At 40.4% G+C, this 25,027-nt stretch overlaps 1 protein-coding gene across 1 annotated transcript in view; it reads left to right on the top strand.

The window, feature by feature from the left end:
• Nucleotides 1-22,635, top strand: part of LOC122814358 — an 862,993-nt gene extending 840,358 nt beyond the window's left edge. Inside the window, exons 12-13 of the mRNA XM_044086944.1 lie at nucleotides 672-1,640; nucleotides 17,639-22,635. Of these exons, the coding sequence (XP_043942879.1) occupies nucleotides 672-1,640; nucleotides 17,639-22,518 (5,849 nt within the window). The 3' untranslated portion in view covers nucleotides 22,519-22,635. The remainder of the gene's footprint in view (nucleotides 1-671; nucleotides 1,641-17,638) is intronic.
• The last annotated feature ends 2,392 nt before the right edge of the window (nucleotides 22,636-25,027 follow it).

Genomic DNA, 25,027 nt, shown 5'->3' with positions numbered 1-25,027 from the left:
ATTTCTGTGATCATGGCATGTGGTACAGAAACTGCAGAACGGATGTTCTCCCAATTGGTTTAGGTTTTGGAACTGTCTTTCACAATGAAAACAAACTTTTAAAACTGCATTTTCAATAGCCTTATGCCTTAAAAGTTTTAACTGTAAACTTTAACCTAAGTGACATAAGGCTAGAGAAATTATTAGGTGAGTCCATAGACTTTAATAGACCAGATGCAGCATTGTAAATGTACGATGTCTCATCTATTAAAGTCACTGAGTGTACCTTATGCTACCCCCAAGGTGATGCCACCAAGAGATAGACCACTTTTCTTTAAGTGCAACACAAAATTGTAAGGAATGACACCATGGAAAATGTATAGCTGCACTAATTTCACTGAATGCTGCAAAGTAGTATTGGATGACGGCAAATCACTTTAAACATGCCATAAAAGCTCATAATTCTTCTGAAAAGAAAGTTTATTTGGGTGGAGTGTAGTTTTAGTTGAATATGTTTTGGCCTAAGTTTTAATCTATATGCAGCAATTTGAGATCAGTGCTTTTAAGTTGAAGTAGACATAATGCCACAATGTGGTCGCTCATTTGCATTTAACCAATGTCCTGTTTTAACATGTACCTGTTTTTTTCTTGCCTTGTTTTTATGGTAGGTACCTGTCCTGGTATTGACCACTGAGATTCAATGGAATCTGGTGACGAGGAGATTACAGAAGACTCTTCAGAAACAGATGTTTCCCAGGTGATGGAGCACAAGAACCCTGCCCGTTCAAATGCAAGCATGATGCCATGTATCTGCAAGAAGTGTGGAAAAGTGTTCAAACAGCCCGGTACATTAAGGGCACACATGAAGTCCCATAGGGTGGATTTACCCTACAGTTGCTCTTTTTGTGAAAAACGCTATGCTACATTGACAGGACTGAAAATTCACAAACGGGCCCACACAGGTGAGAAGCCATATGTTTGTACTGAGTGTGGGAAGGGATTTGCTGACTCTTCAGTACTGAAACGACACTGTCTCATCCACACAGATGAGCGTCCACATAAATGCACAGTTTGTGGGAAGGGCTTCACACTTCTGCATGACTTGAAAAACCATTTGAGGACACACACTGGAGAAAAACCATATATGTGCAGTACCTGTGGCAAGGCATTTTCTAGGTCTTTCTCTCTGACATGTCACAGACGCATCCATTTGGCCGAAAATCCTTACAAATGTGACCATTGTGGAAGAACCTTTAAACAGATAACATCTTTCCAGAACCATCAGCAAACTCATGTGGATAAGAAACATTTGCATTTCCAGTGCACACAGTGCGGTAGACAGTTTTTGTACCCCTCCATCTTACAGCGGCATATGAGGATGCACTCGTTCACCAGACTTTTGCAGTGCAATGAGTGTGGAAAGGCTTTCCATCAGCCTGGGGAGCTAGAAGTGCACCAATTGAGTCATAAGGAGGAATACTCTTACAAGTGCACACACTGTGAGAAGGCCTTCACCACATCCTGGCACCTAATGCAGCATCAACAAAGCCATTTAGTTGAACAGCCCTTTTGTTGTCCAAAGTGCACCAATCAGTTTTGTCATGAGGCTGATCTTAACGCTCATCTCCTGATGCATTCTGTGGAATTTCCTTATACATACGGTTAGTACAAGGCATGCTTTGCATCACATTTCTGTTAGTGTAGGAACTCCTACTAAGTTATGTACTTCACAAAGGTGTGCCATTTTGCAGCAAGCATGCAGTTACATTTAGTATTTTATTCCAGTAACAGTTTTCAGAACTAAACTTTGAAGTTAGATCTTCACAAGTAAAATGCAGTTCCTAGATGTTTTGACAATATTTCTGGTAGCATATACACTAAGCAATGTATGGTAACTGAAGAACTGATATGATTTTTTAACACCTTTTATTGAGTTCTCACCTAAGACATAGGCAAAAATACAGTTAAACAGCATGATCCTAGTTACAAACATTATACATCACACATGTTTTTTGGTATAGCTGTCATCAATCTAGCATTAATCTGCACAATTCCTGCCTCCCTTCAAATCGCACTCCTTCCTCCAAAACATTATTCTGCATTTATTGCATTCAGTTTCCATTTTCTATGTAATTTTTTTCTCCTACGTTTTTTAAAGATCCTACTTCCAGTTCTTTTACCTCTGTTACAATATTCAATACTTTGAATACAGTTGGTATTAACTTTGAATTTCATTTTCTAGTAATTATTTTTTGGCAGCCATCAGAATTAAACCTAGCAAGGTTTTAATATATCTAGGTAGTTCAGATCCTATATCCCAACTAAAATAAATAAATAAGTAATAATAAGAAGAATTTCTTTAGTTATACCCATTTGCTCACCCATTATTTCTGACAGAGTATTCTGTAGGGAATTTTCGAAGTCTGCCAACTCATTACACTCTCAAAACATATGTTCCCAGTTACCTTTTTCTTCCCAATCGCACCTCCAACATCTGTCTGAGAAAAAAATCTGCTGGGGTATAAAAACACCTATGCTATCACTTCCAAGAAAAAATCCTAAATCTTCTAGACTTCACGTGTCCTTCAATTGTTAAAAACTGTATGAGGATTACTTAAGAGTTAATAGACTGAAAGTCGACTATTCACCTTTATGTCCGTCACCGGTGGTCCAAACGAATGTTAATAAACTTGAAGTTCAAAACTTCAGTTTGATGACAAGACAGTCAGAAAACTGAACCAATAGAATTTTTAATTTTTTTCAGAAAGGCAGGTCCTCATGCACATTCCCAAAATTTTACTGCTTAACTATTGTCACGCCGATATCATACACTGTCTGGGGGAAGGGAAATGACTTCTTTCCAAAGTTGCATGCTCTCTCAGAACTGATATAATGAATTTGTAAGTCAAGTCTTCTAATTTCAGCCTGCCATTAGTTGGACATTTTGAATCTCAAACTTCTTTACTGAAAACCCTGAAAGTATGTGTTATATATGTTATAAAAATGTCCACAGAATCTGTGCTCCAGAAATAGGATATGCTTCTAGTTGTTTCCTTGCATGAGGGCCAGTCCAGAAGGACTCTCATTTCCAGTTTAGGGAAGGTTTTGTGTTGTAGGCTATTGGAGCTCTTGACTGCTAACTCTGTCTGTAGTAGTGGACAACACAGCTTCACCCATCATAGATTTTGCGAGTACAGTTTGAATAATTTCTCTGACGAGGTCAGCACTGTTGAATAGGAAAGGTGTATGAATGCCAAACATTTTCCTTCTAGATCCTCTTGACTTGACCAAGTGGCTCCACTGTCTTCATCCATTCATTCCTCTTCAAGGGCTGAGACAGAGACCCCCACACACTGAGGCATACTTAGCCCTAAGACAGGGTGAGAGTCCTTAAGCCCATTTTTTCCCATTCTTCTGAGCTTACTGTGTTACGTACTGTTTAGGGTGGACGTTGTGACATGAGCCTCCTGGGGTGAAAACTCTAAGGCTTTTTCATTCTCCAGTCCTAAGCTCACTGTATCTGTCCTTCATAAAAGTCGAGAGTAGAGTGGTATGGAGCGAGCCAGTCATTTGGACAGGCAGACCACTGTCCACACCTGAAGCTCTAATCCTAGGTGGCAGCTTTTTTATAGCTGCAGTATAATCTGTAAGCTTCTTAGAAGTATATGAGTGCTACTACACATGACTTTCTGGATTATGCAGCATGATGCTAAGATGAACGCAGACTCGGACTCTGTGGGTGCATTTCTCTATGCTTCCATTAGGTGTCACGCAAGTGGCTGATTGAGTATCTCCTCCTTGAATCGGTACTCATTCTCAGCCTCCAAGATCATTCCCTCTCGTATCCTTACTGGTCCTGAAATATAGGTCATGTTGGACACAGTCACGGCTTCTTTCTACTGCACCATGGGGCCCTTTGAATGACATATATTTGAACTTGGCCTTGTCCAAGACTTTACTTTCAACACCAACCTCTTGTTGGTTGCAATATGTCACATTAAGACAAAGTGTCTGAGGGAAGGTATCAGATTAACTGACCAGATTTCAGGTGACAGTGTCCGAGGGGATATTGTGGAAAAAAGCCAGTAACCAGTGGAGTGCCACTGGGTTTGATGTTGAGAACCAGTCCTCTTCACTGTAAATGTGTCAAATAACACAGGTTGAAGAGCAATAGCAGCCTAGTTTATGAGGAGCCTGCAATGTTGCAGTAGTCCAAGATGGAGCAGTCGATGTATCTTGCAGGGTGTGCAGCTAGGTGTCATTTATTAAGGGTTGTAGCTCTGAAGGGGAATTGTAGAAAACATAGTACTTGGAATAGGTAGCTGTTTGGGGAATGTGAGTTTATGCTGATTGATGGTTGTCCGATTAACAACAGCACAATGGGCTTATTAATGAGAGTAATTTTCATTGAACATAAAGTGTTGCCCTTTGTCCACTGTTGTGTGACCGTGGAGTTGGTATGTGTAAGTTAGGGGGATCTCCCTGCAAGTAAAGCTTAAAATCCTGTTTGCCAAAAGTGGTTTTCAGTGATTTTTTTGCTGTTTTGTCTGTCAGAGAAAAAAGTTTGCTGAATAATCATGAATCTGCTATGAGAAGGATTAAGAAACAGATTTTGGGGATACAGTCATCTCTAAGCAGAGTCCTGCATTATTTAAAATTGCAGTGGCAAAGACACAGGATGCTAAGAACACATAAGTGGTGAGTTGTCCTTCCAGTACAGAATATCGATAAACTGCATGCTGGATACTGCAACTGGTTCTGTTGACTGTACAGAGAAAGGGATGTTAGGCTGTTAGAAAACCTGTCAAAATAATAGAGAAAGAAGAAGCTGATGTGCAAGAAGAGATTTACCTTGGCATGTGTACTCTAGTTGTGAGAAGAGAAATATGAATATTATTTGCATTGTTGGAGACAACTGGAAATGGTTAGTACTAAGAAGGTTGTAGCTAGAAGTGGTTCGGTTCAGGACTGAATTAAGGGAATGGTGTTTCTAAGAAAATTTGAGGGAGGTTGGAGTACCCTAACAGAGGCAGTAATACTGCATACGGATAACGGAGGGGTTCAGAGTTTCCTAAATCAGGTAGAAGAAGGGACGAAGTTGCTGCCTTGGACTAGTTGCATCCTGGGGACAAACGCTGAAGGCCACGTCTTCATTCTTTTCAGAACTTTCTCATGTTCAGACATTGTAGTATGTATATCCCATCTTTTCACCTTGCTGTCACAGTGTTTCCAGTGTAACTCATAATTTTACTTCTTATAAATATGTCCTTTGACAACATGTCATAGGATATCAAAAAACGTTTATGTTGTCGCGTGAGCCATTATTCAGTGTTGCTGTATTATAGTAAAATAAGACATTTTGCACTGATTGGTGTTTGCCGCAACATTTTTGATTAGTGTGGTACTGGATTTAATATGGATGAATTGCTTTTAGGGAACCAATAGTGTATGATTAGAAATATTTTTCGTAAAGGTCATTTTCTGTAGTTTCTGTAGCAGACGAAAACCTACTGTATGGTTGAGATTGAGGAACCACTTTGGAGTCCGTATGTTGTTTAGCTTGGTGAGTCTTAAATTTTCCATTGCCTTCATGTAACTGTGGTACTTAGCAGCTTTACTCTGTGTCTGTGCATTCTTGCTTATGTTATTTGATATTTGGATCATGCACAGAGATGAGGCCATGTAATAACTTGGTAAGTTGGTCTCCCTCCCTTGCTGTAAACTAATTTCTGATTACTTCTGTCCTCTTACTTTGCTGAATTCTATGCAGAGATTTTGGTACTGGACTTGGCCAGCATTAGCTACAATCATCTTCGCACCAGAAGCTTGGTTTGAGTGGGTTGAAGAGGAAAACTCCCCAAGCACAAGGAAGACATTTTAGTCAGGGCAGATCATGAGGTATGAAAGGCTTTATTTTTTTTTCTGGTACTGTTTGCCTTTCATATACAAGTACTAAGCTAGCTGCCCCTGTGGGCCATTTTAAGCCTAGCCAGTTTACCTTTTTGTGCTCAAAGTAACCTATCTCATTTGGTGACAAATTGGCCTTACCCATCCCGTGATAATTATGTATTACCTCTAATTAAAATAACAGGGATAATACCATAGATAATTTGAGGGGACTCATACATGGGATAAAACATTTAGGACCTGCACCTGTCCAGTAGTAGTACAGGCGGCAGTTCTGGGGTAAATTTTCTATTTCCCAACTATAGGTCTAAGTTGCAGTTGAAAATGGAGAGGGATGAACTTGGTTTTATGTGAATGGGGAGTCTGCTCCATAGCAGCGGCATCCTCTGTGAAATATACTTGTCCCGCCAAACCATTCTTTTGATGTTGCAAAAGAGGTTTTGATCCCTAGACCAAATATTTCTGATACTGTTGGATTTCCTGATGTGCAGTAAATCCATCAATAGTGGGTTGTGTTTCTGTTGATCATTGCAGTATCTTAGTTTTTGTGCAACACTTTTTAATATCAGTTGTATTTACTCATTCTCTCTTTTTTAATTCTTTCTTTCATTAGTACACTCTTGTATTACTTTATTTTATTTTATAGCCCTTTATTTTTTCTTATATTTCTGTTATATTTAAGGACCTTGCAAAGTCTTAACAGTTTATCTGGTGTCATTGCTGGCTCTAGTAGGCCTTTCCTTCTAAGCTTCCTGACATGAAATATTTTATTATCAAAGCTATACTCTCAGATCTGAGAGTGATGTGAAAGATTTTATTGTCAAAGCTGTACTCTCAGATTTGATAGTTCTTTATAGTATCCTCAGTCTTGCATAGTATCTTTGTGCAGACTTTTTTCTTATAGCACAGCACTTCTGAATTTTTGCATCAAAAACTGAACATTGTTTGTGGGCTCCAAATTTATATTATGTTTTTCTGTTACATCCTGAAAGACGTTTTTGGTCCTTCTGTAGCTTCATACACATGTGCCTTTCCACTGTAACCAGAATCAGAATTTTAAGCTTGTTGTACTTCTGTTTTAAGCATAGATATTAAATTTTCTCACTTTTCCAGTGTGGATCTGTGTTATGGGTATCACAGTGTCTCTAAATCGACTTGGAGTCTCTGCTGAGAGCTTTTATGCTGGCTTCAGCTATACTCTCTAATTACTTTGTGTATTGTGCTGATCCAAAACTGCCTCCCTCCACCAAGATGGACTAGCTGGCAATGGCCACTCATGTCCATTTCCCCAAGCAGCTGCTGTTCAAACTCAGATCACCCACAGCATAATCATAGGTTCATACTAGGCTATCTGCCCTAGGGCATTTATAAGCCTAGCCAGAGTATGTTTGGCTTTCGCCACCCATTTTAAATTAATTTTGCTATGCCCTTTTTCGAGGTTAGTATACTGTGCCTCTGTCTAACAGTGACACAGAAGTGATACCCGGGGTAAACCTACGATCTCCCATCCACTCATCAAGATTCCTCTTGAAGAGAGTCAATGAGGGACTCTGCCTAACCTGGACTGGGATTTTATTCCAGAGTAAAGGAAACCTCTGGGTTATGAATCTGTCCCTCCAGCATGTCCTATTTATTTCAGTGCTGAGGTTCAAGTCTCTCGAGCGTGTAGCTCGATGGGATTTGGATTTTTTGAGGTGCAGCATGTCCCTTAATTCCGGGTTGGACATGGCTTTATACGTCAGGCACAGGTCGCCTCTGAGCAGGCAGTATGCCACTGAGTAGAGCTGGAGTTTCTTTAACCGGGCAGCATATGGTATCTGTTTGAGCCCTTTGATCCTCTTGGTGAGGTACTTTTGGGGTCTTTCCAGTTGTTGCAGGTGTTTGGTAAGGTACATCCCAAAAGGGGCATTGTACTCGATTATGGGCCTGATGAGGGATGAGTAAAGAGGCATGATGACCTCCCCTAATCTAGATGTGAATCCCTTCATGATTTGGTGGGCTATATAAAATGTTTTTCTAACCACTTTGGCCACGTGGTTGTCAAATGAGAGATTGCTATCAACTTGGGTCCCCAGGTCCCTAATTACTTCTTCTGTACTTAATGGATTACCACCTATGTGGTAATTTGTGGGCACTTTGTTTTTGCCAAAGGGGATGACTATACACTTTTTGGCGTTTAGCTTGAGGCCATGGCTCTGGCACCACTTGTCTGTTTCTATGAGGCCCTTTTGGAGGATGCTTGTGTCAGCTGGAGAGTCGATTATGGCACCCAGTTTGCAGTCATCTGCGAACTTGGTCAGCCACAGTCCTTCTGTGTTGGCCTGTACATCCGAGAAATATATACCGAACAAGAGAGGTCCCAGGACTGAGCCTTGTGGCGTGCCACTTGTAACTGGTTTGGAGTCCGACATGGCTCCAGCAATTCTAACCATGTGGGTTCTGTCCTTGAGCCAGTTTGCAACCCATCTAGTGACATAGGGGTTTATATTTAAGCTGGTGAGCTTATCTATGATGCCCAAGTGGGGTATTGTATCGAAGGCTTTTGCGAGGTCCAGGTAGGCTGTGTGGACCACCTTCCCTTCTTCAATGGCCTTGGTGACTGTTTCAAAGAAGTCGACCAGGTTTAAGAGGCAGGATCTGCCCTTAACAAAGCCGAACTGGGTAGAATCCAGTGTCTGTAGGTCCCCAATATCTTTATTTATGAGGTCCATTATGATCCTTTCCATAGCTTTGCAGACCAAGCTAGTAAGGCTTATGGGGCGATAGTTTCCAGGGTACATTGAGGCACCACCTTTGTGGAGAGGGACCACTGTTGCTGTACGCCACTCTTTGGGTACATATCCTGTAGTAAGGCTGAGATTGAACAGTAGTTTTATGTTTGGGTTTAACTCTTCTTGGAGTTCATGTAGGACACAGCCCGGGACACCGTCTGGTCCCATTGATGCTGTGTTTTTTGCTTTGGAGAGGGCGGCTCTTACCTGAGCATCTGAGGTGTCAGGGGGGCAGCACTCTGCTGGGATAGATATTTGCCCTTTTGGTAGGGAAGGGGGGGGGAGTTTGCACTGAACCTGTCAGCTAGGATGTTGGCAATGTCTGTGGGTTCGGTGTATTTTTTGTCATTTTGGACTAATTCTGAGCATATCTGGGAATTCCCACCCAGGTTCCTAACATAACTAAAGAAAGCCTTGTGATTATCCTTCGTGTCCTGTGCAATTTTTCTCTCGAAGCTGGCCTTAGACGATTTTATGAGTGCCCTTAGTTTTTAGCTAATACTGATCAGAGATGCCTTCCCTTTTTGGGATTTTGCTCTATCATGTAGTAGCTTCCTCCTTCTATTGTATAGTTTGTTTATGGCTGGGGTCCACCAGACAGGACGTCTGCCTTTGGAGGATTGGATCTTGGTTTTATTTGGGATTGCATGATCCATGCATTCCTGAAGGTGTTCATAGAATGCATTTATAAAGGATTCTGCGGTCTGGGCAGTATTTTCCACAGGCCCGGGGGCTTTGAAGGATTTCACCTCGGTTTTGAGGAGTGTGAAATTTGCTTTAGAGAAGTTTTTCACTGTGGTTTTCTGGGCAGGGGGTGGGGTCGGGATGTGAATATCCAGTGAGATCAGTTTATGGTCTGATCTTACCAGTGAGGGATACACTTCTGGTCTGGAGCATAGAGTCCCCATGTTGGTGATGATCAGGTCCAGTATGTTTTCCCCTCTTGTGGGAGTGGTAACAAGTTGTTCCATAGCATTTGAGTTTATGAATTCTAGGAACCTTTGGGCTAGGGTGTTGGAGCTAGAGTAATGCTCCCAGTCTATATTTGGGTAGTTGAAGTCACCCAATATAATGGTGTTTGGAGATACCTTCATATTTTCCAGTGTTCTCAGGAAGGCCGAGTGGGGTTCCTGTGTTTGGGAGGGTGGTCTGTAGCAGGCTATAAACTGGAAGGCAGTTTTACCCACTGTTAGTTGCACATGGATAGTCTCTGATGCTTCGTGCTTTGCCACCAACCTGGAGGTGTGGGTATCTTTGTTGAATATCGATACTCCCCCTCGTTTTGTGACTCAGTCCAAGTTTTGGGGCCAAAAAGCATGGTATGAGGTATAACCTGGTAGTGCTGGGGTGCTCTCGGGAGCCCTGAACCAGGTTTCTGTTACTGCACAGATATCAATGTTCTCCATGCTAAGGAGAGTTTCAAGTGCGTGCATCTTGAGGTTTAGACTTCTGGCATTGAGTAGCATCACTCTTAGTTTCTTATCCCTTGTGATACCTATGGAGGTGGGTTTGTCTTTTGAGCCTTGCCTAAAAAAGGCACTATGGGGTTAGCAAGAGCCTTTGCCAATATCCGAAAGCCCAGGGGTGACAGGTGCAAGCCGTCCCTAGCGAAGCATCGTGGCTTGTCGAGCATATCATCCCAGGCTGACAGGCATTGGATCCCCTTTGAATGACACCAGTACTTAAGCCAATTGTTGAAATTGATCATCTTGTCTTCATATTGTGGCATCATTCTTGGTGAGAGTAAGATGCTACTCAAGGTCAGGGTCATACCAACCTGGGCTACATGCTCAGAGAGCTCCTCTATGTCTGTTTTCATGTAGTCCAGGGAGGTACGTCTCAGGTCATTCACACCAGCATGGACAATGACTGAGTCATATTTGTACTTGCCTTGGAGTGACCTGAGTGCTTGTGTTATGTGGCGGATTCTAGCGCCCGACAGGCTGCTCACCATGACCTTCTCCTTGTTCAGCCTGGTGAGCAGGACGTCAGTGTGCCTGACGATAGAGTTACCTATTACAAGTGTATCAGGTGTGTTGATTAGCCTTAAGGGCTGTGACTGTTCGGCACACTGGCTTTGTGAGATATGTGTTTTGTTTTGGGGTAGCGGTTGCTTGGGTGTCTGCTTTTGAGGTCTCTGCTGCTTAGGCAGATCTTTATTTAGAGCCTCCGAGTATGTTTTTGTGTGATTATGTGTTTGGTTTGCTGTCGTGGTAGGTCTATGTGAGACTGGAATTCTAGTGAGTGTGGTTTCTCATGGTTTTATCCTTCTGTGTCACAAACCTGGGCATACTTTTTTTAATCTTTAATGGCAGAATAACAGTGTTAGATGCATTTTGTATCAAAGTTTGTAACTATAGCTATTTGAAAATTTTTAGCACAAACTGTATTATAAAAGATGGACTGCTGCTTTTTATATACAGGAATGCAGTGTAATTTCACCAACAAATCTGGCATGTTGAGTTATGCTAGTTTTCCGTTAAGGTGGATGCAGTATATGTCCACAACATATCCTTTTTAAGTTCTCATTGCATCGTAGATTCATAGGTGTTTACTAGGCTAATGGCCACAAGGGCCTTTTTAAGCCTAGCTATGCATCCCAAATCTCTGACAAGTTCGGATACCCTTGATAAGTATAAGCATGGGCCTGGGAGATGAACCATTTACAGGTTACCTTTTTGCATCAGAGACATAGGTACCAAACTAGGGATGAATTTCCGGTTTCCCATCCAGTTGTCCAAGTTGCACTTGAATTGGATTAGGGAAGAACTTTGATTCACATGGATGGAGAGCCTGTTCCGTAGACAGGATAGTCTCTAGGATACATACCTATCATTCCAGCCTGTCCTGTTTGTATCACAGGATAGTCTCTGGGATACATACCTATCTCACCAGCTGGTCCTATTTATATCACAGGCAAGGTTTAAGTCTTTAGAATGCGTAATTCTGGTACTGTGTGTTTTGTGGATATGCAGGGGGTCCATCAGAGTGGGGTCTAACAATGCCCTGTATGCCAGGCATTGATCTCCCCTCAAAAGCGTGTAGGAGACAGAATACAGGGATAGGGCCTTGAGGAGGTCTGCATAGGACATATTACTTATGCTCTGTTTTCTTTTAGTCAGGAACCTCTGTGGACATTCGAGTTGTTGGATATGCCTGGTTAAGTACATACCAAAGGGGGCATTTTACTCTATGACAGGTCTGATGAATGCTGAATACAGTGGAACAGTGATTTCCTTGGACTTGGATGCCATACCTTTGTTTATATGTTGCGTAGCATAGAATGATTTCCTCACCACTGTAGACACATGATGATCAAAGGCTAGATTACTATCTATGTGTGTCCCTAAGTCCCTGACTACTGGGTCAACTCCTAAGGGGTATGTTGTCAATGTGATAGTTACCAGGGATGGATGAATTCCCAAAGGATACTATTATGCATTTTTTGGCATTTAGTTTTAGTCCATGACTCTGACACCAGTTGTTTGTCTATGAAAGCCCCTCCGGGAGAACATTTGTGTCAATGTCAGATTTAATGACAGTTCCTAATTTGCAATCATCTGCAAATTTAGTCATCCAGAGACTGCTGACATTGACCTTCACTTCTGAGAAGCAAATGCCAAAAAGGAGCGGTCCAAGGATGGATCCCTGAGGGACTCTACTTGTGACTGGCCTCTTTGTAGAGGTGGATTCCGCAATTCTTACTTCCTGGGTCCTATCTGTGAATCAGTTGGCTATCCACCGGGTGACATACGGGTTTCTACCTAACCTCTTGAGTTTGTCAACAATGCCTGAGTGGGGCATTGTGTCAAATGCCTTGGCCAGGTCAAGGTAGGCAGTCTGAACGATTTTGCCCTCATCCATTGCTTTGGTAACCTTTTCAAAGAAGTCCATCAGGTTGAGTCGGTATGATCTGCCCTTTATGAAACCAAAATGAGTTTGGTCCAGTATCTGGAGGTTTACTATGATCATCTCCATGATAATTCTTTCCATGACTTTACATGTAAGACTAATGAGACTTATGGGTCTGTAGTTTCCAGGGTCTGCAGATTGCCCACCTTTGTGCAGAGGGATAACTGTTGCCTTTCTGCATTCATGAGGCACGAAGTCTGTTTGGAGGCTACAGTTAAATAGTAATTCCAAAGGCCCTGATAGGTCATGTTTCATGCTATTTAGATGGCATTCTGGGATATTGTCTGGGCCCATTGATGCAGTGTTCTTGGTCTTAGAGAGAGCGTTAAGGAACTGTTCCCTAGTGATAGTAGGGGGGAGTTATATTTGATGATATTTCCTGAGGGAAGGTTGAGGGTGAGAGAGGAGTAAAGTTGGAGCTGAATTTATCAGCCAGGAGGTTTGCTATATCTTTTGGTTCAGTATAGGTGGCTCCATTTACAATGAGCTCTGCACACAATTGTGTATAGCCTTTGAGGTTGCTGACATAGCTAAAGAATGCTTTGTGGTTGTCCTTGGCCTGGGAGGTCAAACTTATCTCAGATTTGGCTTTGGTAGACTTTATTTGTCCTCCGAGTTTGTTTAGTTTAATGAGAGTGCGTTTATCCTGCTGGGTTCTGCACCTCCTAATTTTTGCCATGATTTTCTTCCTCTTGTTATACATCCGATTGATTTTGTGATTTTACCAGGGTGACTTGTTTTTTTGAGTTAGTTCTGTACTTCTTCCTGGTGAGTACAGCTGCCTCTATGCAGCTATTAACATACTTGTACAGGGTGTCTGTGAACAATTCTGCATAGGCAGAAATTTTCTCAGGATTTATAGGGGCTTGAAATTTTGCCAGGTTCTCACTTAATAGCAGGAAGTTAGCCTTAGAATATTTCCTGAATATTCCTGGTTTAGCCGGGGGTCCAGGTTTTATTTTTACTTCAAAGGAGACCATTTTGTGGTCTGACCTTACCAGGGAAGGCATTACAGTAGGGGGTGTGCAGCACTCTCCCATAGTACCGAGGACCAGTTCCAGTATGGTTGCACCCATGGTTGGTGTATTGACTGTCTGGCCCAGGGAGTTTTTGTTTACAAAATTCATCTCTGTGCATGTATGTTTGATGTTGTATAGGATTCCCAGTTAATAGTGAGGTAATTAAAGTCACCCATGAATGTGGTATTGGGTTGGATGGTTAGTGCTTCTAATAAATTTAAATACATGTTATGGGTTTCCTGGGTCATAGAGGAGGACCTATAGCTTGCAAGGAAGTGGTATTGGATTTTACCTATGGTGATTTGAACATGGAAGAAAAACATTATTAAAGCTAGAAAACATAACCTTTCTGTTACTGGAAACATACTGTGATGAAATCTTCCTGTACTAATTTTAGCAATCTTGTGTAGTCTGATTTAACAGCAGGTTGCCTGTAAATTCTTAAGGTCAGAATGTAATTTTTGTATCTGAAATGAGGACTGATATATTGCTTTTTATACAGAGATACTGAATGTAGGATTTTACAGACATGGGACAGTGACAGTCTGGCATGTTATAGTTCGTTTCCATTAAGGTTTGGGTATGTAACTTTTTTTTCAGGTTGTGAAATGCAGCACATTTCCAAAATTCATTTATATTAAGTTATTATATCAGAATTAAAAAAAAAATTCAGTATTAAATTAAACTGCGTTTAAATCATTGAAGGTAGGATGGTAGTCACAGGTGCATTTTTAGCTTGGTATTGATGCGCCTTGAAATTCCCTATAAGAATTTTACAGTTTTATTAATAACTGTCAAAGGAAAAGTGTCATATGGCATTTTATGCATAGGTAACAAGGCATGTGACTTTACAGACACTTAATATTAATGGTGTTACATGCTCTATTGTAGTCCTTCTTTTAAAGTAACTATATTACTTTTCAGAAATGTGGAATGCAGCTTAAATCCAAAATCTATTTGTATTGAACTGTCATTACATCAAAAGTAAAACAAAGTCATGCATACTTCTTTTGTGTAAAAAACTTCTCTGTCACTTGATTTATGCTTGCCTTCTCCTTCAGATTTAGACTTGTATGCAGTGACATACATTATATGAATTGACTATAATGTGTACTTGTCTTTACAGTAAGAATTGTCAACTTAATGAATTCTGTAGGTAAGAGCCATGGCGTATGTTTTTCTGAGACGTTTTCTGGACACATTTTAAGAGATTTGGTGTTACACTTATAACTACCAGCAGTAGGCCTTTGTAGCAATTTGGCTGCTGTGATTACTCTTCTGACTTTTTTATTGTTTATTTTTGGCCTTTGTAAAGCAGACCATTAGCTGATAAAGGTGTCTGTCCTTGATCTGCATGCTGGGAGTCACTCCTGACACCCCCATCCCTGAGATGAAATTGAGGTATCCCGGTGCAGTGTCATATTAATGGCTATAGAGGTTTTTATATGCTCCTCTCATTTCTCCTCCCCAGTTCCTAACATGTTATGACATAAGGCCATTATGGCCAAAAATGTCTGTGAATGTGTCTCCAGTTTTTGTAAACATGGGATGCATACAACAATGGTATTACCATCAGGACAGACATCCATCTCTCCTTATAACCACTCCCTTCAGAATGGGACAGGTAAGCCTATTGCATTTTCTCTCTGCCCCAGTCAGCTTCTCAAGTGTTGGACTCACTATTCAAACCCAGGTATTCAGTTCATGGTATATGCATTTGACATTTTATTCTCTGGCTAACAAATCCATCGATGCATCCTCTACCCCTTTTCCCATTTTGCACAAGGGGTCAAGGTGTTACTTCAACAGTGACAGTCATCTCGAGCCAAGGTTTACACCACCATGTGGCTAGCCCTGCTGTGGCAGTTCATTCATGCCACTCACTTGCACACACGCTTGCACATACAAAAGTGCATATTTTTACATTTTTAAACTAACATGCAGATAGTAGAGATAATTCTATCTCCTTGCCCTCAGATCTGTTAGCTCATATGGTTTGTGTTATAACTTTGACTGTCCAGTCAACATGTTTTCTTGAAGCTAATTCTAATTAACAAACATTTCATAAGAATATGTCAAACTGTTCTGGAGGTGCAGCCTTTTATGTACAGAGAACAAAACTAGCACAAAACAATCTGTAAATTTGGGTCAGTCTTCTTAAAAATACTAGTGAAAGTGCTGAACGTGTCTGAAATTTTTAAGAACTCCTCTACTAGGGCAAACCTGGCAAAAAAAAAAAAAAGTTATGCTAATGTTTATGCAGTGATTCTAATCAAATGCAATTCTAAGCCTTTGTAAAGTGAGCCAGTGTCTGAAAAGGCTAATGTTGATGCAGTGATTTTGATCAAATGCAAACCTAAGCCTTTGTAAAGTGAGCCAAGTAAGTGCTATGTGAGACACTACTGATCTTGGGATCAGGAATGTGTGCTCTACATTTCTTCATTGGAACTGAAACCTTGGGAGTTGCAAAGGTCTGCAGTAGAGGGGTAGGGGTGAGGTTGTGGTCAAATGCGTACCTTGCTCATACAAGCTTCAGTACCTTAATATTCTTTCTTTTTTCCTTGAAAAAAAAAAAGATTGTTAAAGTGAAAAAAGACACTGAAGCTATTTACTTAACAGATTATACCATGGCTACAGTTTGGCTCCCAGTAAACAATTTTGTTTAAAGACTTCTCATCTGCTTTTTGTGAATGACTTAAAACTGTATACTTCAGCGCAACTCCTAGTGGCTAAAACTCGTCTTTACTTTAAACCTCATACTGGGTGTAGCTGTTAGTACAGTACTCAGGATTTATTTTACTGTTGGTCCTGCTTTGGGTGGCAGACTATGGAGAGCTTTCCTTTAGAGGCTGAATGTCATGGTGCTATGTGAACACATCATAGTCAGTGAGAGCATGTTGGACAGCATATGCACAGTGTATGAAATATAAAAGAATGGTCCTCCACATACAAAATGTTAAAAGTCTTTGTGTACTGTAAACTCGCTATACCCACATCAGTCTTTTGGAAAGTTTTTTCCTCTTAGTGATCAGACAAACAGCTTTTTTACCAACTATTCACTTTTAATGATACAAAAATGAAGAAAAAAAGTAGCATTAATGTTCCTTGGAGTACACAACTTTAGAATATATGAATACAGTGCATGGGTTGCATCAGTGGTAGTTTTTTTTGCACTGCCTTCGAAAGACTAGTGCCCTCTGTGGATTTCATTTCTCTCTCTTGTGCTCGAGACCAGGATGCCCTATCATCCTGAATTGGGTAAAGCAATTACCAGATAATCACTGTTTACACTACATGCTTTCTTCCATGACGGTGATATCATGGCCCATATCACCATTTTTGAGGATGTCTTTGACTCAGTATGCAAAGACAGCTGCATCCTAGTGGAGTGGTCCATCCTTATAATGATTACCTTTTGCATCTAGGTCCTGGAAGTTCCCCGTGTTTCACCGGAGTGTTTGCAAAGTGCCCTCCGTGACGGTCATGTGTCTGCTGCTCTGTCCTGAAGCTAAGCAGCAGCTGGGGTGGCATTGTTCTCCAGCAGTGTGGCTGCATCCACTACCTGTTTTTCATGTTTCTGTAACCATGTTTTCATTAAAAGTTGCCTAGATGTTATTTTACTTGAGAGAAAAAATGCATACTATTTGATTTCCTGCTCTGCTTATTCATTATGCCTTTGAAAATACAGCCTGAAATCACTCTTGGTAACTGACTGTCTTGGTCACTTGTATCAGATGCATCTTTTACATGCTTATTTTATTCCTGAAATCCTGAGATTACAGGCTGAGCCACTTTATAAGAGAACTTTTGCCAGTATATTAGTACTGTTATACGTATCATATTACCGAGTTCACAAATGTATTTGCAAAGTTGTATGCATTTCCATTTGAAAGCATTTTCCTGTGTGTCAAATATGAAACCAGTAGTGCAACACTGATGTGAAAGTCACCTTCTCAGTAACATGTAAAGACTGCAGCTGTTTTCAAATGCTTTAGTTTCAGATATTTCATGATTATCTTACTGTAAATAACTTCTGTCATATTATTGCAGATGAAGTGGACAACAGTGAGAAAATGCTGCCTAATGCAGATGGATCACTTGGAGAGAAAACTGATGCACATGAAACCAGTCAGAGTGATCTTGGCAAAATGTTAGAACAAGAAGAAGAAATTATTTATGATGTAAAGTTAGAACTGTTACCACCTCCTGTTTTGCCCAAGCTAGATGACTTGCTAAAAGGTGTTTTAAGTCAGCTGGATTTACTTTCATGTTATGAGGAGAAACTGTCACTGCAGAAGGTACTGCAGGTAAGTTTCGAATCACTTGAGGGAAATAAACCAAAATCACTTCAGGATGTGCCATGGTACTTTCTCAGGAAAGTAATGCTGTCTGATTCCAGTGCAGTCTGTATTAAATATCCTACCAATATTTTGGATCAATCAGAAGGTGTGGAATGTTATGGTCCTTCAGATTCAGATATAGAGGATATGTTTCAAAGTAGTGCACATTCCCAAATGCCATGGATTCATCCGCTGGATGTAATAGTTTCAGTTCTTCATTGCTCTGATTCCATTCTACAACAAGAGCTTATGACCAAAATGTCTGCTTGTCAGTTTGCATTACCACTGTTACTGCCTACTGGAAACAACAGTTGTACGTTCCTTTTGTGGGCATTGCAGTCAATTGTGAAGAAATGGTACCCTGAGGGAACACTAGGCAATTTTGGATTCATAGAAGAAAACATTGTTGTTTCTAAAATGCCAACATTTACTTTCATGAGAGTTGGTGACTCTAAAATTCCTAAGTCAAAAACTCTCAACGACATCCTTAGCAGTGAGCAGTTGCACCAGAATTTCTTCATCCATCGGGAGATGGAGTGTGCAAACATTGCCAGGAAAATTTCAAATGGGCTTGCTGAGATCTGCTGGCATTTACCAGGTAGTTCTAACAGCACTAATATTTTCTCCAAAGCATTTGCAGTAATTAACCTCCGAGGAGATGCAATTACGATGCCTCAGCAGGTTCATTTTTTAAGCCAAGTCTCTTCATCAATTTTCTTTTTTCTTGAAGATATTACTGAGAAGGAAGTTCAATACTTCGAATCATTTCCAAAAACCAATGCACACATTTTTCTGATTTTGGCCCCAAATGCCAATTTACACTGTTCAGGTGAGACATTGAAAAAAGTAATGCAGACATTGCAGTTAACTAGGAAGCATATTATTATCAAATCCCAGGATATCAATGATTCTGAATTTACATCATTAATGAGAATGAAAATCAGTCATGCACTACAGCAAGCGGAGCTACAGCAAACTGTTTTGTGTTTGGAGGACATGACTAGTACAGCTTCACAGCTTAAAATTAAAATAGATGAAGATGATGAACACATTCAGAGAACCAGAACTGAATCAGATGAAATCTTGATTCTCATGAAGAGTGGCATTACTGAAAATTCTAAACAAAGCAATTTTAAGTTTCAGGGGGAAGCTTGGCAGGTGCTGTCGAATATTGAAAAGGAGCAGACTCGTTTAAAAAAATGCTGTGAAAGCATAGAGCTCAGAATTCGTGAACTGGAAGCCCAGAAAGAGAACTTGATAAAGTCTTTGCTCCAAAGTGGGATATCTAATGTCATGCAAAAGTTTATTAAGAAACTGATTGATTTACCTAAGAATGAAAGAAAACTTCTGCTGCAGTGGATGAAACTAAAATTAGATTCCAGCTCAAGAAACACTTTGTCTGCATTACGGTATCAGTACAAAGTTGCATATGAGATGCTGTACACGGCAGAAGAACAGGCAGACAAGGTAGTACTGCAGAATGAACTTAAAATGCTTGAAGTCAAATCTCAAAACTGCTCACAGGGATTAGAACATTTTATGCGAGAAGTGGGGCAAATTTATGAAATTGTGAACACACAGAAAAATAAAGCAAGTACAATTCTTCCATATGATTCACTCCCGCATGTGGCTGCTGAGATGTTGTTAGATGGAATTCCTCTAGAACTTGTTAATGGAGATGCCCTGAATATGTCAACCAACTGGGTGTTAGCTGTACTAAAATCTGTGGCATTTCTCATCGGCAATGATAAGCAGTTGTCTGTTCTTTCAGTACTTGGTGCACAAAGTCCTGGAAAATCATCTTTTCTGAACACAATGTTTGGGTTGCAGTTTGGTGTTGGTGGTGGAAGATCCACAAAGGGGGCTTTCTTGCAGCTTATTGAAATTAAAGGCAGTCTTGGAGTCCAGGTAGGTTGCGATTTTCTTCTTGTTATAGATATAGGAGGATTAAGGTCCCTGGAAGTATTGGGAAGCTGTGATAGTTGTGCATCCGATGTTGAACTGGCAACGCTGGTGATTGCACTGAGTAATGTGACCTTACTGTACATGCCTACTGAAGACTTCTCAGAAATAAGTGATATATTTCATATACTTATTCGTGCATTTATAAGGGTGAAAGAAGTTGGCAAGAAACCTATTTATTGGTGTGTTCACTCAGAGTGTGGGGACTTACCTAGTCTGAACTGGAATCCAAGAACCTGCAAACAACTTACTGACAAGCTAGATGAAATTACAAGGGATGGAGCAAGAATGGAGGGGTGTGAGGCAAAGTTTAAAAAATTTTGTGATGTTGTGGAATACAACCCAAATGGTTACAAGGATTATGTTTCTGGAATTTGGCTTGAGTCTGGCCCAATGGCTTCAGTTGATGTAAGTTACAGCACACGTGTTAATGAGCACAAGAAGTACTTTTTTCAGACACTGAAAACTTGCAAAAACCAAGATCTGACATTTTCTAAATTCTGCAAGTGGCTTCAGGATACTTGGAGTGCTCTGAGAACAGGAAATTTCATTTTCTATTTCAGAAATAGCTTAGCAGCAGAAGCATACCATTGTCTTGCATCAGATTACGCCAGCCATGACTGGGACATGAGAAGAGAGGTGCATGAGTGGTTATTAAATGTTGAAACAGGTACTATAACTGGAGAACATAACAAGAATGATTTGTTAGAGACTTTAAACTCAGAACTTAAGGTGCTCATTACTGAGAAAAAAACATCTGCACTTGAAAATCTCAACAGAAGGTGTTGCAAATATAATTTTGCAGCATCGTTTTTTGAGGAGTATCGAGCAAAGTTTGAGAAGAGCATAGATGTGCTTGGTAAAAACCTGGAGCAGTCTGCTCTTCAGAAGTGTAAAAAGATTATTGATCCCCAGAATGGACTGCAAGTCACCCTAAGAAGAAATGCCCAGCAAGAGTTTGAAAGGCGTATATTTCAAGTATTGGAGATCTGCAGGCAAAATAATATAATGTTAACAGATGACAATTTGAGGTATCATATTAATGAGGTATGGACTTCAGTAACAGATCCAGTCATACCACTGCAAAGTGAAATAATTAATATTGAAGCAGATATGGAGCAGAAACTGAAGGAGAACAGCTCAGAACTTGCAGTGTTGGGAAACTTCAGAATCAAGGAAGAAAATATAAGGAATACTGAAACATTCAGTGGTATGACTGACATCTTTTGCAGGTTCCAAGAAGGTAACGCCCTTAGCAGATTCAAAGCAGAGCAACTTCACAATCAGTGCCAGAGATTTATAAATGGTATAATGATACGGGAAAGGGATTATGACCCTAGCTACTGGACTGAAATCCTGAATTATGTGAATGAAAGCATCCAACATCTTCAGACAGGCAGATTTTCATTTACAAATTCATTCATTTCCAATTTTACACTTCACCTTTGTACATCTGCTGTTGCTAAATTTCAGGAAATGCACCACAAATGCAATGAAAAAAATGACCCCGTGAAGAGGAGAGAGTGCAAGAAAACGCACCTTTTCTTACTTTTTAAGGAACTCTGTGACACAAATGATGCTAGTCAGATACTGGCTGAACTCTTGTGTGAAAGTAGTCTGAAGCCTGCTGTTATGAATGCTATTGAGGGCAGACTTGGATGGGATATTGTTCATGATATGAAGAAGCATTGCAGTCATGGGGAATTTAATACAAGAGCTGGTCTGCAACTAGCGGTTATGATACATCTGAAAAACAGAGAGAAGTTTGAGGACTACTTTGAGTACATTAGTAACTCTTCTTATTATGAGAAAAAATGGTTGGAACAGCAGGTTATACAGCACTGTAATCAGCTTTGCAGTGGACAAACTAGACTTGTGAACTTGGGAGAAAACATCTTGAATAGTCTGATCTGTAATATTAAAAATGCAATAAATGAGTGTAGGTCTCAGTGCAGAACTATTAATGAGTTTTGTAAACAGTTAAAGTGGAACATTCGAGACAGCTTGATTTTGCTGCCAGAAATAATAGATGTGGAGACGTTTTCATCGAAAAGTGATTTCCAGTACTTTGTGAAATGTCTGCAAGATCATGTGGACAGGCTGCGAATACACGTCCAAAATGTGATAAAGACATGGAGAACTGATACACGGATTGAATCTTTGCCCATCTGCCTCCTTGAAGAATTGTACAAATCAGTTGCAGGGTGTGAAAAATACTGTTTCTGGTGTAGTGCCCCCTGTGACTGTGCAGACTATAACCACAGTACTCACTATACTAGTTACCACAGGCCTGTGGGACTCAATGGAGAAAGGTGGCCGGGTACACAGAAACTTGTTGCTGATATTTGCACAACACTGGTCACAACTGATCAGTGCTTTCATAATAAAGACACTAACTGGGAATGGGTTTCCTTCAGCAACTATCAGGCAGTTAATATGGATTATAGAGCATGGTGTATACCAGCAGATGCAAGTCTGAATGGGTCAATATATTGGAAAGCAGTTCTCCATAGATACAATAACCATTTTGCCGAAATGTACAGTTGCCTACCTGCTGAAATACCATCAGAGAATTATGTTCCATGGAGTGATATCTGTAAAGATATAGATGGGGCCTACACGTTATAAGCAGGAACAGTTTAAGCTCACTGTAACATTTGTGAAACTGTGATGAAAACTTGTGCTTTATTCTTTAACATTTAAAACAGTAATGTTTTTCAAATAAATACTTTCATTTTCTAGTGGTTTACACTGCATGCTTCAAGGCTGTGAGGAGAGATGGCAACATTCTTTTGCTTTTAGACCTGTCACGAAGACACATGGGGAGAGTAGAAACATGAAGAATGCTGATCTGATTTCAGATGTTGTGGCTGCAGGATAAGAAAGGACTTGCTGTCCCAGTGGTGGGTATGTGCTGAATTAAAGTTTTCCAGGCTGCTGATTTTGGTCTTTAACTTAGGCTTGACTTTTTGGAAATTTCAAGTTCTTTCTTGCCATGGGAGAGCTCCTTTAAGATGGTCTCAGGCTTCTCGGAAGTTATTGTGCTTTGAAAATGTTGCAGAGTTTTCCAAAGAATGTTTAGACTTACTGTAGTGTCTTGGCTGTATGTCATCTTTCAACCAAGGTTTCCATCACTAAGTGTCCTATTAGAAGGCAGATCCTCCTGTAGGCTATCAATTTAAGTGCTATTTTTGAGACCCTCTCTCAGTATGAACAGATGTGTTTATAGAGGATTGTGACTTGAAGGGCATTGGCAGTAACGCTGTCTAGAAAGGAGCATTATCACTATGTGGGAATGGACCTGTTTAGGGAAAAGTTTAGAGAGAGAGAGAAAAAAAGCCTCATTTTTAGTCCCTGGTTGTAGCACCTTCCAGCCCAGGCTGTTGTAATCTGGCTGGTTCACTACACTACACATTAAGTGGCTGTGCACTTACTTGCTTCTAGCATCAGGATTCACCTTTTGTTTGGGAGCAGTGGACATCTGCACTGCAGTTTCATACTCTACCTACATGTTGCAAAACTTCTCTAGTGTCTGCCTCCTTTTTGACTGTAAGCTGATGGTGGCTGTCAGTTGCTTATTATCTTTAGATGCATCTAGATGTGCAAGCCTGTCTTTGTTGTTGGATCTTCCATATTTGCTCTAACCAGTTTTTCTACCTACAGGTTTAGGTCCTACAGAGTCTTAATGATGCCACCTCCTGCAGTGCAAGCTGCACTGGGTTGAACTATGTGATGCCAGTGCCCTGGCACTGGACATGCCATTATCCTTTATGCAGACATAATGTCCCCCTCCATATGACCCTAGAATTGGGGATATTCTCAAACTGTTGAAAAAGGAGATCGGTCATGGATCATGTGAGAACAGCAGAAGCAGTCCTGCTGTGTGGTTCCACTGTTAGTGGATTCCTTCCATGACTTTAACACTGTATCCCTAGTACAAAAGAAAGTACATTGGCTACTGATCAGTCTGGATGTAAATGACCAAACCTGACCAGTGTTGGTGGTAGCACTGAAATGTAACCCCATTCCTCCACCTTTGGCTGCCCTTCCATGTGATGCAGCATGCAGGGATGTGGACATGCTAGGAAAGTGAATCTATGCATACTTTAGTTTGTCAGTGAAAAAGCATAACTATTTAACACAAATACTGTACTTCCAGGTTCATCTGTATGAGACCAAACAGAGTAGAAGGGCTGCTGAACAGTAAATCAGAAGGCAGCCTCAAGGGATGTATAGTCAATGCAACCATCTTGGCCTGTGTGATGTACTTCTTGACATAAGACACCAAGAATGGGGAAATCAGGTGACTAGGACCAGTATGAGCTACACATCACTTATGACGTTGCCTTGTATCCTTTGCTGAAGCTGTTAGGTTAACCTTCACAAATGCCATGATTGTTGGCTCCTGCTGCTTGAGATGAGTCATACATGGAAATCAGTAAATGATAGGAACGAATCATTATAGCTGCACAGTTGTAATTTCATCTTTCCCTGACAGATCATTACTAGTTTACAGAAACATCACCATAGGCATTGTTTATAGCAGAATGTACACTGGGACAGCTTGCCTGACAGCTGTGTACTAATAGACAGCAGCTGTGTTGTTCAGCAAAGGTAGAGATTCTCAGCACTGTCAAGGTGACCATGGAGCACCTTTTAATTATGCTCATTGTCTGGAATCCCAGCACAGCACGTGTCTCAACAGATGGCTAGGATGTTTTTCTTCTACAGTACATAGCTGTGCAGAATCATTATAGAAGTATGAGTTAGGGAACTGTACTGGTAACCTAAGGTTATGTAGTTTTTCTCCCCCCCCCCCCCCCAATGCAGACAATCATTAGCCTTGCCAGATGTACATTCTTTGCAGAATGCTGTGGTAAGTAAGGAAATGCTGAAGTTTAAATTGGTTAACGCTTCAACTTGATAAAAAAAACTGGTAGGAGCTCCAGTTCCACGAACTGCTTAAAAAAAAAATATATATATATATATATATATATATATATATATATATATATATATATATATTTTTTTTTTTAATGTATGTGTGTGTGTGTGTGTGTATATATATATATATATGTATATATATATATATATATACATATATATATATATATATATATATATATACACACACACA

The sequence above is a fragment of the Protopterus annectens genome, chromosome 10.part0 (assembly GCF_019279795.1).
Source record: "Protopterus annectens isolate FY-2018-M chromosome 10.part0, PAN1.0, whole genome shotgun sequence".
Classification (NCBI taxonomy): domain Eukaryota; kingdom Metazoa; phylum Chordata; order Ceratodontiformes; family Protopteridae; genus Protopterus; species Protopterus annectens.
Note: the sequence above shows the minus strand (reverse complement) of the source record. Positions and strands in the feature narration are given on the sequence as shown.